At 46.8% G+C, this 13,083-nt stretch overlaps 1 protein-coding gene across 5 annotated transcripts in view; it reads right to left on the bottom strand.

Annotated features, from left to right (window-relative positions):
• TAF8 (TATA-box binding protein associated factor 8) overlaps positions 1-13,083 on the bottom strand; it is a 47,030-nt gene that overhangs the window by 14,507 nt on the left and 19,440 nt on the right. For 2 of the 5 annotated variants that reach the window (XM_017878246.1, XM_017878244.1), the window contains exons 7-8: positions 12,538-12,680; positions 4,955-5,094 (exon numbers count right to left, since the gene is read on the bottom strand). In XM_017878246.1, the coding sequence (XP_017733735.1) occupies positions 4,955-5,094; positions 12,538-12,680 (283 nt within the window). Of the gene's footprint in view, positions 1-2,851; positions 3,470-4,413; positions 4,658-4,954; positions 5,095-12,537; positions 12,681-13,083 lie in introns of those variants that run through there. The other 3 variants (XM_017878245.1, XM_017878243.1, XM_017878247.1) reach the window with 3 other exon arrangements.

The following is a 13,083-nucleotide window of genomic DNA, read 5'->3' on the forward strand; positions in this document are numbered from 1 at the left end:
CTATGGATTGTACTAATATACAATCCACATTGTACACTGAAACTGAATGCAAGGGTTTTGATATTGCACCAGTTATGCAAGATGCTACCACTAGGAGAAAGTGGGTGATGGGTACATAGGATCTCTCTGAACATTTTTTGCAACATCTTGTGAATCTATAATTATTCCAAAATTAAAATTTAAAGAAAGATCAAACATTTACAGATTAAATGACACAGGTCTGGTGTTTGCATTTAAAAATACTCCATAAGAGCTGGGCGCCGTGGCTCACGCCTGTAACCTCAACACTTTAGAAGGCTGAGGTGGGTGGATCTCCTGAGGTCAGGAGTTGGAGACCAGTCTGGCCAACATGGTGAAACCCCATCTCTAATAAAAATATAAAAAATTAGCCAGGTATGGTGGTAAGCACCTGTAATCCCAGCTACTCAGGAAGCTGAGGCAGGAGAATCATTTGAACCCAGGAGGCGGAGGTTGCAGTGAGCCGAGATTGCACTATTGCACTCCAGCCTGGGCAAGAGTGAAACTCTGACACACACACACACAATACTCCAGGAGGAAAGAAAATAAAGGACAAAAAGTGGGAGAAACAGATGAAACAGAATCAACAAGCTATTGATAAGTGTGGAAGCTTGGAGAGGCATATACAGGGGTTCATGTATTTTGCTAATTTTGTATTTGAAAATTTCCAAAATAAAAGTTTTACTAAGTTCCCAGGTGTGCTTAGGCCAACACAAGGGCTAAGCCTGACTTATCTGTCCACATTGCTGTTAACTTTTCAACACAAATTAAGTTCAAAGCTTACAGTTCTATTTATTTACAAAGTTTTTATTATGATTTTTTATTGAGATTTTCATAAACATTTTAAATCTGTATGTTTACTACTTTTTGCCTCTAAGAAGTCCCATAAAGTTATAAAAAATAGAAATTTATAAATACACATTGAGGATTATGCATTTTTATACAACCAACAGGCAGGTCAATGTTTCAAGTTGTCTAACCCTTTCCCTGTCTCCCCTCAGAACAAAATTTTAAGAGTATAGCCTCTGAGGCCAGGCGCGGTGGCTCATGCCTGTAATCCTACCCACACTGGGAGGCTGAGGTGGGTGGATCACCTGAGGTCAGGTGTTCAAGACCACCCTGGCCAACCTGGTGAAACCCCATCTCCACCAAAAATACAAAAAAAAATTAGCCAAGAGTTGTGGTAGGTGCCTGTAATCCCAGCTACTCAGGAGGCTGAGGCAGGAGAATCCCTTGAACCCAGGAGGTGGAGGTTGCAGTGAGCTGAGATCACGCCATTGCACTCCAGTCTGGGTGATAAGAGCGAGACGTCGTCTCAAAAAAAAAAATAAAATAAAATAAAAAAGAGTATAACCTCTGAAATCTCAACAGCAGAAATAGCAGCCCTTTTCCAAATCCCACCTAAAACTCAGCACAACTGCATTCAACAGGCGCTTACTTTGGATAATAACAACAAATGGAAACTGCAGAAACACTGACTGGGACGATGCCTCCCAAGAGCAGTGAGAACAGCAAGCTGGGATTGGCCACAGCTTGAATGTGGGGCTGTGTTTATAAACTCATCAGGCCAAGAATCGCTAAGAACTGAATCACAAACCCTGAGAAGGCCACATAGGCCAGTCTAACTGCTTTGATCTAGGAGAGTTTCAGGTTACTACAAACCTGGAAAACTCCTATTTAGTCCAGTTGGGGACTCCAGATTTTTTTTTTTACTAGCATCCCGTCTTCAGTTCCTGACAAGCAGCTCTTTCCTTACAGTACAGTGAGGCCAGAAGAACACGGAGCCTGCTGTGAAGTCCCCAAGTTTTTCAAGTTCCCATTCACCAAGGGAATGGAAGATTAAGAGATGGGCTGAGCACTGTGGCCCATGTCTGTAATCCTGACACTTTGGGAGGCCAAGGCGGGCGGATCACTTGAGGCCAGGAGTTCAAGACCAGCCTGGGCAACATAGCAAAATCTTATGTCTACTGAAAATACAAAAAAAAAAAAAAAAAAAAAAAAAAAAAAAAAAAATTAGCCAGGCGTGGTGCAGGCACCTGTAATCCCAGCTACTCTGGAGACTGAGGTATGCGAATCGCTTGAACCTGGGGAGTGGAGGGTGCAGTAAGTCGAGGTAGTGCCACTACACTCCAGCCGGGTCAACACAGCAAGACCCTATCTCAAAATAAAAGGAGTTGAACTGTGGAAGCCAAAGAGGAATAAGTGAAGTTAAATATGGACGTTAGGATTCTAACTTGGGAAACAGCTTATTCATCCAGTGTTCACTTCCACGTGTCGTTGCATTTTTCTTCCTTGGATTTGGTTTTAAAAGCTCTTCCTTAGGAGACCAGAAAGGATATCAGCATGCCCAGCATCTTCCTTAAAAACTTGTTTTCTGGTTTGTAGAGTACATTAAGAATGAAGTTGTTCTTCCCACAGGATACAAAGTGGTTGGAGAGACTCAGACCTGCTTCTTGGAGAATGTCTCAGCTTGGCTCACTCCTGCCCATCCACCAGCCTTCCAGCTGACCAGCCATGCTTCTCAGCTTTCAGAATACAAGATGAGGCCCAGCCCTCAACACCCCACCCTCACCCCACCAAATCCTTTCCTATTGTTTACTTTATATATTTTTTATTTTTTTGAAATGGAGTCTTGCTCTGTCACCCAGGCTGGAGTGCAGTGGCACAATCTCAGCTCACTGCAACCTCCGCCTTCCAGGTTCAAGTGATTCTCCTGCCTCAGCCTCCCGAGTAGCTGGGATTACAGGCGTGAGCTACCACACCCAGCTAATTTTTGTATTTTTAGTAGAGATGGAATTTCACTATGTTGGCCAGGCTGGTCTCGAACTCCTGACCTCATGTGATCCGCCTGCCTTTGCCTCCCAAAGTGCTGGGATTACAGACATGAGCCACTGCACCCGGCCCCTCTTTCCTAGTGTTTAAACACCATGGCTCCTCTATCAAGTCCCAGAATAACACAGCCAACGCTCTAGGCTCTTGTCAGAGAAAACATCCTCTTCCAGAAGGGGCAAGACTTGGCAGTTCCCAAGCACACATTCCTCAGAGGAGCAATAAATGGTAAATCTCTCAGGAGGAGAGTGCTGCCCCACTTCAGGGAGCTTTCGCCAAATGCCGACGGGAGGATAGGTGCAGCCCTGACATGTCGTTCTCCTTCACAGTGACGTATGTGCTCAAGACTCATGACTCCTGCCCGCCCCGATCAAAGCTGTGCTGTGTGGCCTCCTGTTTCCAACACGTTGAGGGAGTACAAAGTCACTTTCCATCAGCTCAGTGGAACACTTGGAGGCCAGATGAGGAGAGAAATAAGAATGAAGTTCTGGGATGAGAAAGTGGTGCCACAAATCATGAGTCAATAAAAGGGATCCAGATATCCTGAATACGCTGGACAGTCTTCTTTGTAATAAGCAGAGCAGCAAAGAGCCCTTTCTTTCCTGTCACTTTCCCTGGTCTCCTGAGTTTCAAAGGAATCAAATTCTGTGATAATGAACAAAGTCACTGACTGCTGCTATGCCCCACCACATGGCCTGGTTGATTAAGAAAGTCTCTGGCAGGGCACAGTGGCTCACACCTGTAATCCCAGCACTTTGGGAGGCCAAGGCAGGTGGATCACTTGAGGTCAGGAGTTCAAGACCAGCCTGGCCAACATGGCTAAACCTTATCTCTACTAAAATACAAAATTAGCTGGGCATGGTAGCCCACACCTGTAATCTCAGCACTTTGGGAGGCCAAGGCAAGTGGATCACTTGAGGTCAGGAGTTCAAGACCAGCCTGGCCAACATGGCGAAACCCTCTCTCTACTAAAATACAAAATTAGCCAGCATGGTGGCGCTTGCCTCTAGTCCCAGCTACCATGGGAGGCCGAGGCAGGAGAATCGTTTGGACCAGGGAGGCAGAGACTGCAGTTAGCCGAGATCGTGCCACTGCATTCCAGCCTGGGAGACAGAGTGAGATTCCATCTCAAAAAAAAAAAAAAAAAAANGTGGCTCACACCTGTAATCCCAGCACTTTGGGAGGCCAAGGCAGGTGGATCACTTGAGGTCAGGAGTTCAAGACCAGCCTGGCCAACATGGCTAAACCTTATCTCTACTAAAAATACAAAAATTAGCTGGGCATGGTAGCCCACACCTGTAATCTCAGCACTTTGGGAGGCCAAGGCAAGTGGATCACTTGAGGTCAGGAGTTCAAGACCAGCCTGGCCAACATGGCGAAACCCTCTCTCTACTAAAAATACAAAAATTAGCCAGCATGGTGGCGCTTGCCTCTAGTCCCAGCTACCATGGGAGGCCGAGGCAGGAGAATCGTTTGGACCAGGGAGGCAGAGACTGCAGTTAGCCGAGATCGTGCCACTGCATTCCAGCCTGGGAGACAGAGTGAGATTCCATCTCAAAAAAAAAAAAAAAGAAAAAAAAAAAAATCTCATTATTCTGTTCATATCTTCCTCAACCCAAACATCCAGTGAAAATAGGTCATCTTAATAGACGGTTTGCCATGAAAATCATGTCCGATCACACCCTGCAGCCTTGGCTCGGCCATGAGGAGGTCACCCTCTTTTCTTCCCTTGAGTGGCTTTAACTCCCTGGGAGGGTGGAATCTGCGCCCCCATATAAGCCAGTTTTCCTTCTCAGCTCAGGAGAGGGACCTAGAAAGAAGAGGAACCATGGAGCCTCCTGGTGGGGGCCCTGTCTGCTCTCCTTCTAGGAGAAAACGGCTCCAGTGCTGTAAGGGTTGGTCCCTAGACTGCAGGACACTCAAGCACTAAGGAACGAGAGCTATGTACAGGAGCCAAGTAAGACAGGAAAAGGGAGACTATTCCCTCTCACCAGAGTGGCTCTCCCCAAGACTCAGCCCTACTGAGGAGACTCTTTTCTACCAAGGAGCAGAGAGGACCACCTCGGTGGGACAATGAAGGCTCTCTGGACCCCAGCCTCTGACTCACTTCTTCCTGCGGATCTTGGGCTTCTTCACGGGCCGCAGATAAGGGTTATCGATGATGTTCTCCTCCCCATTCCGGCTTCCCGACAAGGAGGGGTTCTGCTGCAAGACAGAGGTGTTCTCCTTCTCGGCTCCAGAATCCTCCTTTGAGCAAAAGCCAAAATAAAGCACAACACCAACAGCATAAGGAAAGAGATCATGCCCATAATTGGAATGACCATTAGCATCCTCTAATGGAGAAATTAGAACCTGGGAAGCACCTTCTTTCCAATGTTCGTATCTTTGCCCTGATGAAGTGAGGCCCAGGCAGGGGCTGCCTATGAAGGGAAGGCAAGACTAACGGCTTTGACCTAGGAGAGCACACAACAGAGTCCAGAGTCTTCAACCTCTGGAGAAGGCAGGGACAGGGGTTAGAAAGAACAGAGACCTGGGAGGGATAGGAATCAAACTCAGATGCCTCAAGGAGGATGCCCAGCCTGGTGGGGAGATGAAGAAGAAAAGTGATCCTGGATGCCCTGCAGGACTGGGAGATACAGGATCAGAACACATCATTTGCACAGGGTATCTCCTGGCCAAGCTAGCCTAAGTCAGAACAGATTTCCTCCTCAAATTCTCACATTTCTGGTACTTGTAACATGGTCCCAACGATCACATCCCAGCATAGGCCAGAAACTTCTCGAGCCCTGAGGGTTCCACTAAGGGAAGCAGAGTCTGCAGGTATAGCACATGCACATCATTGGTAATGCCTATCTGCAACCCATGAGGCAAGGTTTGTTTGTTTGTTTGAGACGGAGTCTCCCTGTGTCACCCAGGTTGGAGTGCAATGGTGAGATCTCAGCTCACTGCAGCCTCCGTCTCCCGGATTCAAGCAATTCTCCTGCCTCAGCCTCCCAAGTAGCTGGGATTATAGGCATGTGCCATGACACCCGGCTGATTTTTGTGTTTTTAGTAGAGACGGGGTTTTACCAGTTGGCCAGGCTGGTCTTGAACTCTGAGACAGGGTTTTTTACTGTTCATTTTTTGAGAAAAATGTGGTTTTCAGAAAAGTTTGTAAGTTCACATGTAATCAGTATGATCAAAATTCTTTAAAAGTCACAGCTGTGTATAGACACAGAAAAAAAGGTAATATGCTGACATTTTAAAACTGTTCTGGGAGTATGAGCAGTCAGTTCTCCTTTCTTTATTCACAGGCTCCTCTATTTTCCACGTTTGGTGGGGCTGCGCCCCCTGGTGATGGGCCAAGGGGAAGAAGTTCTTCCATGGGGAAGAAGTCACTGGGCTTCCTCTTCCTGTTCTGCAACTTGAGGCTAAAGAGGCCCTCACTGACCTCAAGCAGGAGAGGCTGCTGTCAAAACAGAGGGCGCCGTGACTGGATGGCATGAAATCAACAGCAGGTTCCCCCGAAAGGACAGCTGGCCTAGGGCATGGATACCAGTCTCAGGTTTAATGAGCTGGAAGAAACCACATCACGTCTAGGTTCCCCTGCGGCACGTGCCCTCTCTCTGTCCTATCAATTGTTCTCTTCAAAGACCCAGTTCCATTGGCCCAGTATCAGGGCCTATGTGCTTTCCCTCTCCAGCACTCAATCCAGTGGGACCACAAGGTGACTGGGGCCTTCTGGAAACTCTTAAAAGCAAGTGCTGCAGGACTAACCTAGTTCAGGCCAGACCAAGTGCCGGAAAAAAAGGTCTGCCCATAACCAGACCTCCCTCGGGTATTTGGCATCCAACTTTTCTGAAGTTCCTAATGGCGCAACTGAATAGTATCTCCCCGCACTGTCCACCCTATCATTTCTCTACAGTAGACAGCCTATCTTCAAAGTTATTGGAAGTTTACTTCAACCGTGCCTTCAGTGTTTTCTGATACAGATAGAGGTGACACTGTTAGAGGTGCTGAAAATGACAGCCTCAAGACACTGCTGGTGGGTCCAGAGGCTCCCTCCCTTCGGCTCACCATGGCTCATGACGACAGGCTTCCTTCTCTCAAGCAGACCTCACAGAAATGTCCCCTTCAGGGATAGGCAGCATTGAGATGGTTAGGGGTGAGGAAGTCAGTAAAAAAAGTAGGCCAGGCACGGTGGCTCACGCCTGTAATCCAGCACTTTGGGAGGCCAAGGCGAGTGGATCACCTGAGGTCAGGAGTTTGAGACCAGCCTGGCCAACATGGTGAAACTCCGCCTCTACTAAAAATACAAAAAAAAAATAGGCGGGTATGGTGGTAGGCACCTATAATCCCAGCTACTCGGGAGGCTGAAGCAAGATAGTCACTTGAACCTGGGAGTTGGAGGTTGCAGTGAGCCGAGACCACGCCACTGCACTCCAGCCTGGACGACAGAGTGGGACTCCATCTCAAAAAAACAAAAAAGCAAAGTGTCAAACTGACCCAGAGATTTGTAAAAAAGGTGGGAGCAGAATGGTCTATCAGGCGCTCCCTGAATTGCCTGTGAGCTCTAGCAAGCCCTAAACCCTCTGTGGTGATTGCATCCAGTCTCCCAGCTCTCAGTGCCATCTCCATGCCAATAGTTCCCTGGAGTACACTGCCAGCCCTCACCTCTGGCGACTTCCAGACTCATGCAGCCAGCAGCTCACTCAGCATTTCCACTGGGGTGTCAGACAGGCAGCTTGGACCTAAGTCTTCAGGCACCTAAGTCTGAATTGGGGACCTTCCCCTGTGAGTAAATGGCGCTTTTTAGTCCCTCCCATCACAGGTGATGGCAACTTCATCCTTCTAATGGCTCAAGTCACAAACTCTGTGGTCATTCTTGTTTTCTTTCTTTTATTTTTAAATAGGGTCTCACTATGTTGCCCAAAACTGGACTCAAATTCCTGGGCCCAATCTTCCTGCCTCACCTTCCCGAGTGACTAGGACTACAGGCATGCACCACCACACCTGGCACACTTCTTTTCTTTCTCTGACATCCCAACCCCAATCTGTTAGCACAGCCTCTTGGACTTACCTTCAAAATTCAGGCAGGTACTGACCACTTCTACCACCTCTGTGGCAACCACTCTGCTTGGGCCCACCACTGCCTCTCACCTAGGCTATAGCGACAGCTTCCTGACTGATCTCTCCAGTCCGTTCTCACTGAGCCATCAGAGTGATGCTTTAAGAAGCTCAGAAACGTCCCTCCTCTGCTCCACACCCTCCCACAACTCCTATCTCACTTAGTAAAAGTCAGTTCTTAAAACAGCCTGCAAGGCCCTACCCAATCCACAAGCCACTCACTATTCCACAGGGCCTTTGCACTGCCCATTCCCTCTGCCACAGCACTCTTCCCCAGATGTCCGCATGGCTCACTCCCTCACCCAGTTCAAGCCCCTGCTCACATATGCCCTTCTCAGTAATGCCTACCCCAAGCACCCCACTTAAAACTGAAGACTCCTCCTCACCCCAGATCTTCCCCTACTGTTTTTCCCAGCACAGCACTTTCATTTCTGATATACTATGCAATGATTTATTCATATATTATGTTTACTGTCATTCTCCCACAGCCAAACATAACGTTCCTAAAAGGCAGAGGTTTTCTTTGTTTTTCTCACTGCTTTATCCCAAGCAGCCAGAACAGTATCTGGCACATACTAGGTGCTAAACAAACACTGGTTGAGTGAGTGACTGGTACATTTTTCATAAGAGAGTAAAAGTTTAGATATCTGGGTTGGCTGCAGAAGCAGCTGGTTCAAATGTGTGAGAAAAGAATCTATTATACATGAATTTAAAATGAATAGCTCCTTTATGTTCAAGTACATGGAGAAACTAGAACCAGGTTAAATAATGTGCTGCCTAACAACAGACCTTGAGAGGTGCACTGTCATCAAGAGATAAAAGAATAATTTAAAACACCAGTCATTTACTTCGCTATAACAATGTCTGTAAATGCTAAACACACAAAACAACCTAAGTGGTCATGAGGGACTAAATTAAATGGTTACATCCATACAATGGAAGATAAAGCAGCTGTGAGGAACGATGCGGCTCCTCCCTTACAGATGTGGAATGACCAAGATATAGCCAGGGAGAAAGCAAGAAGAGAACAGTTTGTGATCTGCTGTTTCAGTTCAACATAACAATTAAAAAAAAAAAGTCTCTAGAAGAATACACAAGAGGCTGGTGAGACAGTTGCCCTGTGGGAGGGAAAGTGGGTGACAGGGAACAGGATGGGAAGGATGTCACCATACATCTTTTTGCACACTCTGCATTTTGAAACATATGACTGTATTTCCTAGTCTAACAAAATAACATTAGGTCCAACTGACTAGTAAATTGTCACTAGAATCTTTGTCTTAAAGTCATTTTATTTTATTTTTAGGTTATATAGCCTAAAACAGCAGGGGAGGGAGCAGTGTGTGCCAGGAGCTGCCACGTGCCAGGCACCTGATAGATACCAGCTCTATCTCAAGCTCCCTCTGTTCCTTGAGGTTCCTGTTTCTACTTACAAGGAAATAGACTAAGGTGTTAAGTAACGCAATCACAGTCACACACGTGGCAAGCAGCAGTCTGGATTTAAAGCTAGGCAAGTCTGACTCTAAGACTCAGGCCTTCCTACACTCCTGCTCTCTGCAACGCTGGCTTGGCCTGGTGATATTCAAGAGTCCTCAGGCGGTCACTGACACTCTTTAGCTTCAATTACCACCATGACCTCACATCACTACATGATTGTCAGTGAATGCATGTCCAGCCCCTTTAACTATATTGTACTTACGAAGGTATGATGTTTACATGACTCCTTTCTCATAAGGTGAATCTCAGCTTAGTCCATGACCCAATCACCATATCTCAGCCCAAATTAACAGAAGCATATAATAACAATTTCCTCTGCTTTATTTAAAGCCATGGGTTCCCAGCCCTAATTCTGAAAGGAATAATTCAACATTTAGGGGAAAAAAAAAAAAAGTATGTCCAGGCCGGGCATGGTGGCTCACGCCTCTAATCCCAGCACTTTGGGAGGCCAAGGCAGGCGGATCATGAGGTCAGGAGTTCGAGACCAGCCTGACCAACGTGGTGAAACCCCGTCTCTACTAAAAATACAAAAATTAGCCGGGCGTGGTGGTGCGTGCCTGTAATCCCAGCTACTCGGGAGGCTGAGGCAGAAGAATCACTTGAACCCGGGAGGCGGAGGTTGCAGTGAGCCGAGATCTTGACACTGCACTCCAGCCTGGGTGACAGCGAGACTCTGTCTGGAAAAATAAAAGGATGTCCAAGCAAATAAGATCTTCAGTAAATAGAGATGGCACAGGCATATTCCACTAGCAAACCAGAGTGGCTGGCTGCCACTTGGTGCACCTCATCTTAGAGAACATGAGGGATGCTCAGTCTAACTACAGCCACTAAGGCATCCAAGCTAGTGCTGATTTTAAAGGATGGTTGAATATGGTAAACTGGCTATATAACCCTATTAGCCTTGAAGGCATTCGAGCTTCTGGTGGTTCTGTGATTGTACTTGGCACTTTCTCCAAGGGTACAGGAACAAGAGGGGGCTCTTATCCTTTAACTTGCTGAGTGTGACACACCGGTGAGCAGAAAAGAAAGTATTCCGTAAAACAAGCCAGGACTAGAACATCTCCTTGCCCACCTTTGTCTCTGAACCCACATGTTCCGTCTCCTATCCTGGGTATGAAATGTCCAGAAGAAGGCTAGTCCCTCCATTTGGTCACGGGCCCATCCCCTCTCACCTACCAAATGACATCATTCCCAGACGTTTCTTTCTTTCCTATATCCATTTTCCCTTTTGACCAGATCATTCCCAGCAGCACACAAACATGTTATTTCTTTTATCTTAAAAACTAAAAACATAAAACGCCTCTCTTAATTCCTTCATTTTCCCTTTTTAGTTACCACTCCATCATTCTCCTTCCCTGTACTGCAGGGAACATCACACGACTTTCTGTGCCAATGGAAATGTTCAATATCTGTACTGTCCAGTAGAGCAGCCACTGGCCATATGTGGCTATTAGATACTTGAAATGTGGCTAGTGAGATTAAGAAACCGATTTTTAGTTTTATTTAATTAATTTAAATTTAAATACCCACATGTGGCTAGTGGCTGCTGTAAAGGACAGCACAAGTCTATACTCACTGACTCCTCTTCTCTCCTCCCATTCTCTCTGAATTTACTCCAGGTCTTTGCTCTCATTCTTACTGAAATGGTTCTCATCAAGGTCACAAATGGCACCCACACTGCCAAATCTAATGGTTGAATTCTCAGTCCTCCTACCATTGGAGCCACCTGCAGCTTTGGACACAGCTAATTGCTCTTTTCTCCCTGAAACATACTTCCCTTGGCCTCCAGGACACAGCCCTCTTCCGGACCTCCTCCCACCTCCATGCTGGTTCTTCTCATCTCTTCAAGCTCTACACATAGCAACAGCTCCAGGGCTCAATGTGCCTCCTCTTCTTATCCTCACTCATCCCTGGAAGAGCTCATCCACACATATGGTTTTAGACATGACCTACAGGCTGCTGCCTCCCAAATATGCATCTCCTGCCCTAACTGCTCCTCAAACTCCAACTTATATATCCAACTCTCCACCTGACATCACCACCTGATGTCTAACAAGCATCTCAAACTTAACACATCTACATTTAAGACACGAATATCAACTCCTGACTTCCCCCACACACCTGTTCCACCCAGTGGTTGTTCCCATCTTGGCTGAAGGCAATTCCATCTTTCCTATTATTCAGGCAAAAACCCTTACAGTTTTCTTTAACACTCTCATATCTACTCTTGTCAACTGGCTCTGCTCTGAAAGTGATCTAGAATCCGACCAAATAATCTAGGTGACCACATCTCCTTATTTTTGCTCCTCCTACCATCTCTCAGTTTACTGTGACAGCATCCTAACTGGTCTCCCTGCTTCTGCCTGCCCTCTATAGCCCATCCCCAGCACAGCAACCTGACTGACCCTGTTAGCAAACCTACATCAGATCCTGACCCTCCTCTGCTCAACATCTCCAGTGGCTCCATCTCACTGAGTAAATGCCAAAGTGTCTAATCTAACCTTTAAGACCCTGTAAGGTCCGACTCCCCGTGGGCTCTCTCGGACCTCATCCCCTACTGTTCTCCCTCTTGTTCACTCCACTCTAGCCACCCTGATGTCCTTACTGTTCTTCAATACAACAGGGGAGCTCCCGCCTCAGGGCCTTTGCATCTGCTGCACCTGCTGCTTAGAAAGGCTTCACCCCAGACATGCCCATGCCTTGTTCCCTTCAGGTCTTTACTCAAATGTCCCCTTCTTGGTGACCCTACCTAATACTGCATCCCTCCCATCCCCATCCCCACTTCCTATCTCATTTATTATTTTTTCATTAGCCCCATGAGGACAAGGAATTTTGTTTATTTGGTTTCCTACTAATTCCCCAGCACCTGGAACTGTATTTGTTGAATGAATGAGTGAATCCCCAGGACACGGATGTGTCTCTAAGCAGGAGATCAGGTCGCACCTGGATCATCACACAAGCCCTCAGGCAGGCCCCTAACATAAAGTCAGAGACCTAAGGTTGATCATGTCCAGGTCCCAGGGTAACAGATTGAGGGCAGGCCAGGATAGTTTGGGGGATACTCTGAGGTTGGCAGAAGGTGGAACCCACCATGCTGATATGAAGAGCAAGGTTCTCCGTGTCTGTCTGTTCATCCTGCTCCGAGGAATCTGTCTCTTCCATCTGTTGCATCTCCAGTTCAGATGGAAGAAGAGCTGTCAGGTAGGGGATGGTGAAAGGTCTGGCAGCAATCACTGGCGAATTGGAAGAGAGGCATGAGTCCACTGTCACAGAGACCTCACAGCTGGCTTAGAGTCCTAGAGCCTCACAACACATCAGTGAGCAGCACCAGAAGATAATACTGGCTAACTCGCTCCAAGTACTTACGCAACAGGCCAGGCAATGTCCTACGGCCTTTACTCATGTTATCTTTCATCCTTGCTCCCATCCTATTAAGTACGAGTAGGCACAGAGAGGTGAAATGACTTTCCCAAGGATGCTGAAAATGGCAGAATAGGATTCTAACTCAGGCAGTATGACTTCAGAATCTACTTTTTGCCAAGTACAACTGAGGTAAGATTTAAATGGGGCTATAGATAGAATCCTAGCAACACATGAGTTTTGAGATCTTGCACCCAAGGTCAGTTAAACCCCTCT

The sequence above is a fragment of the Rhinopithecus bieti genome, unplaced genomic scaffold, assembly GCF_001698545.2.
Source record: "Rhinopithecus bieti isolate Rb0 unplaced genomic scaffold, ASM169854v2 scaffold_9981, whole genome shotgun sequence".
Classification (NCBI taxonomy): Eukaryota; Metazoa; Chordata; class Mammalia; order Primates; family Cercopithecidae; genus Rhinopithecus; species Rhinopithecus bieti.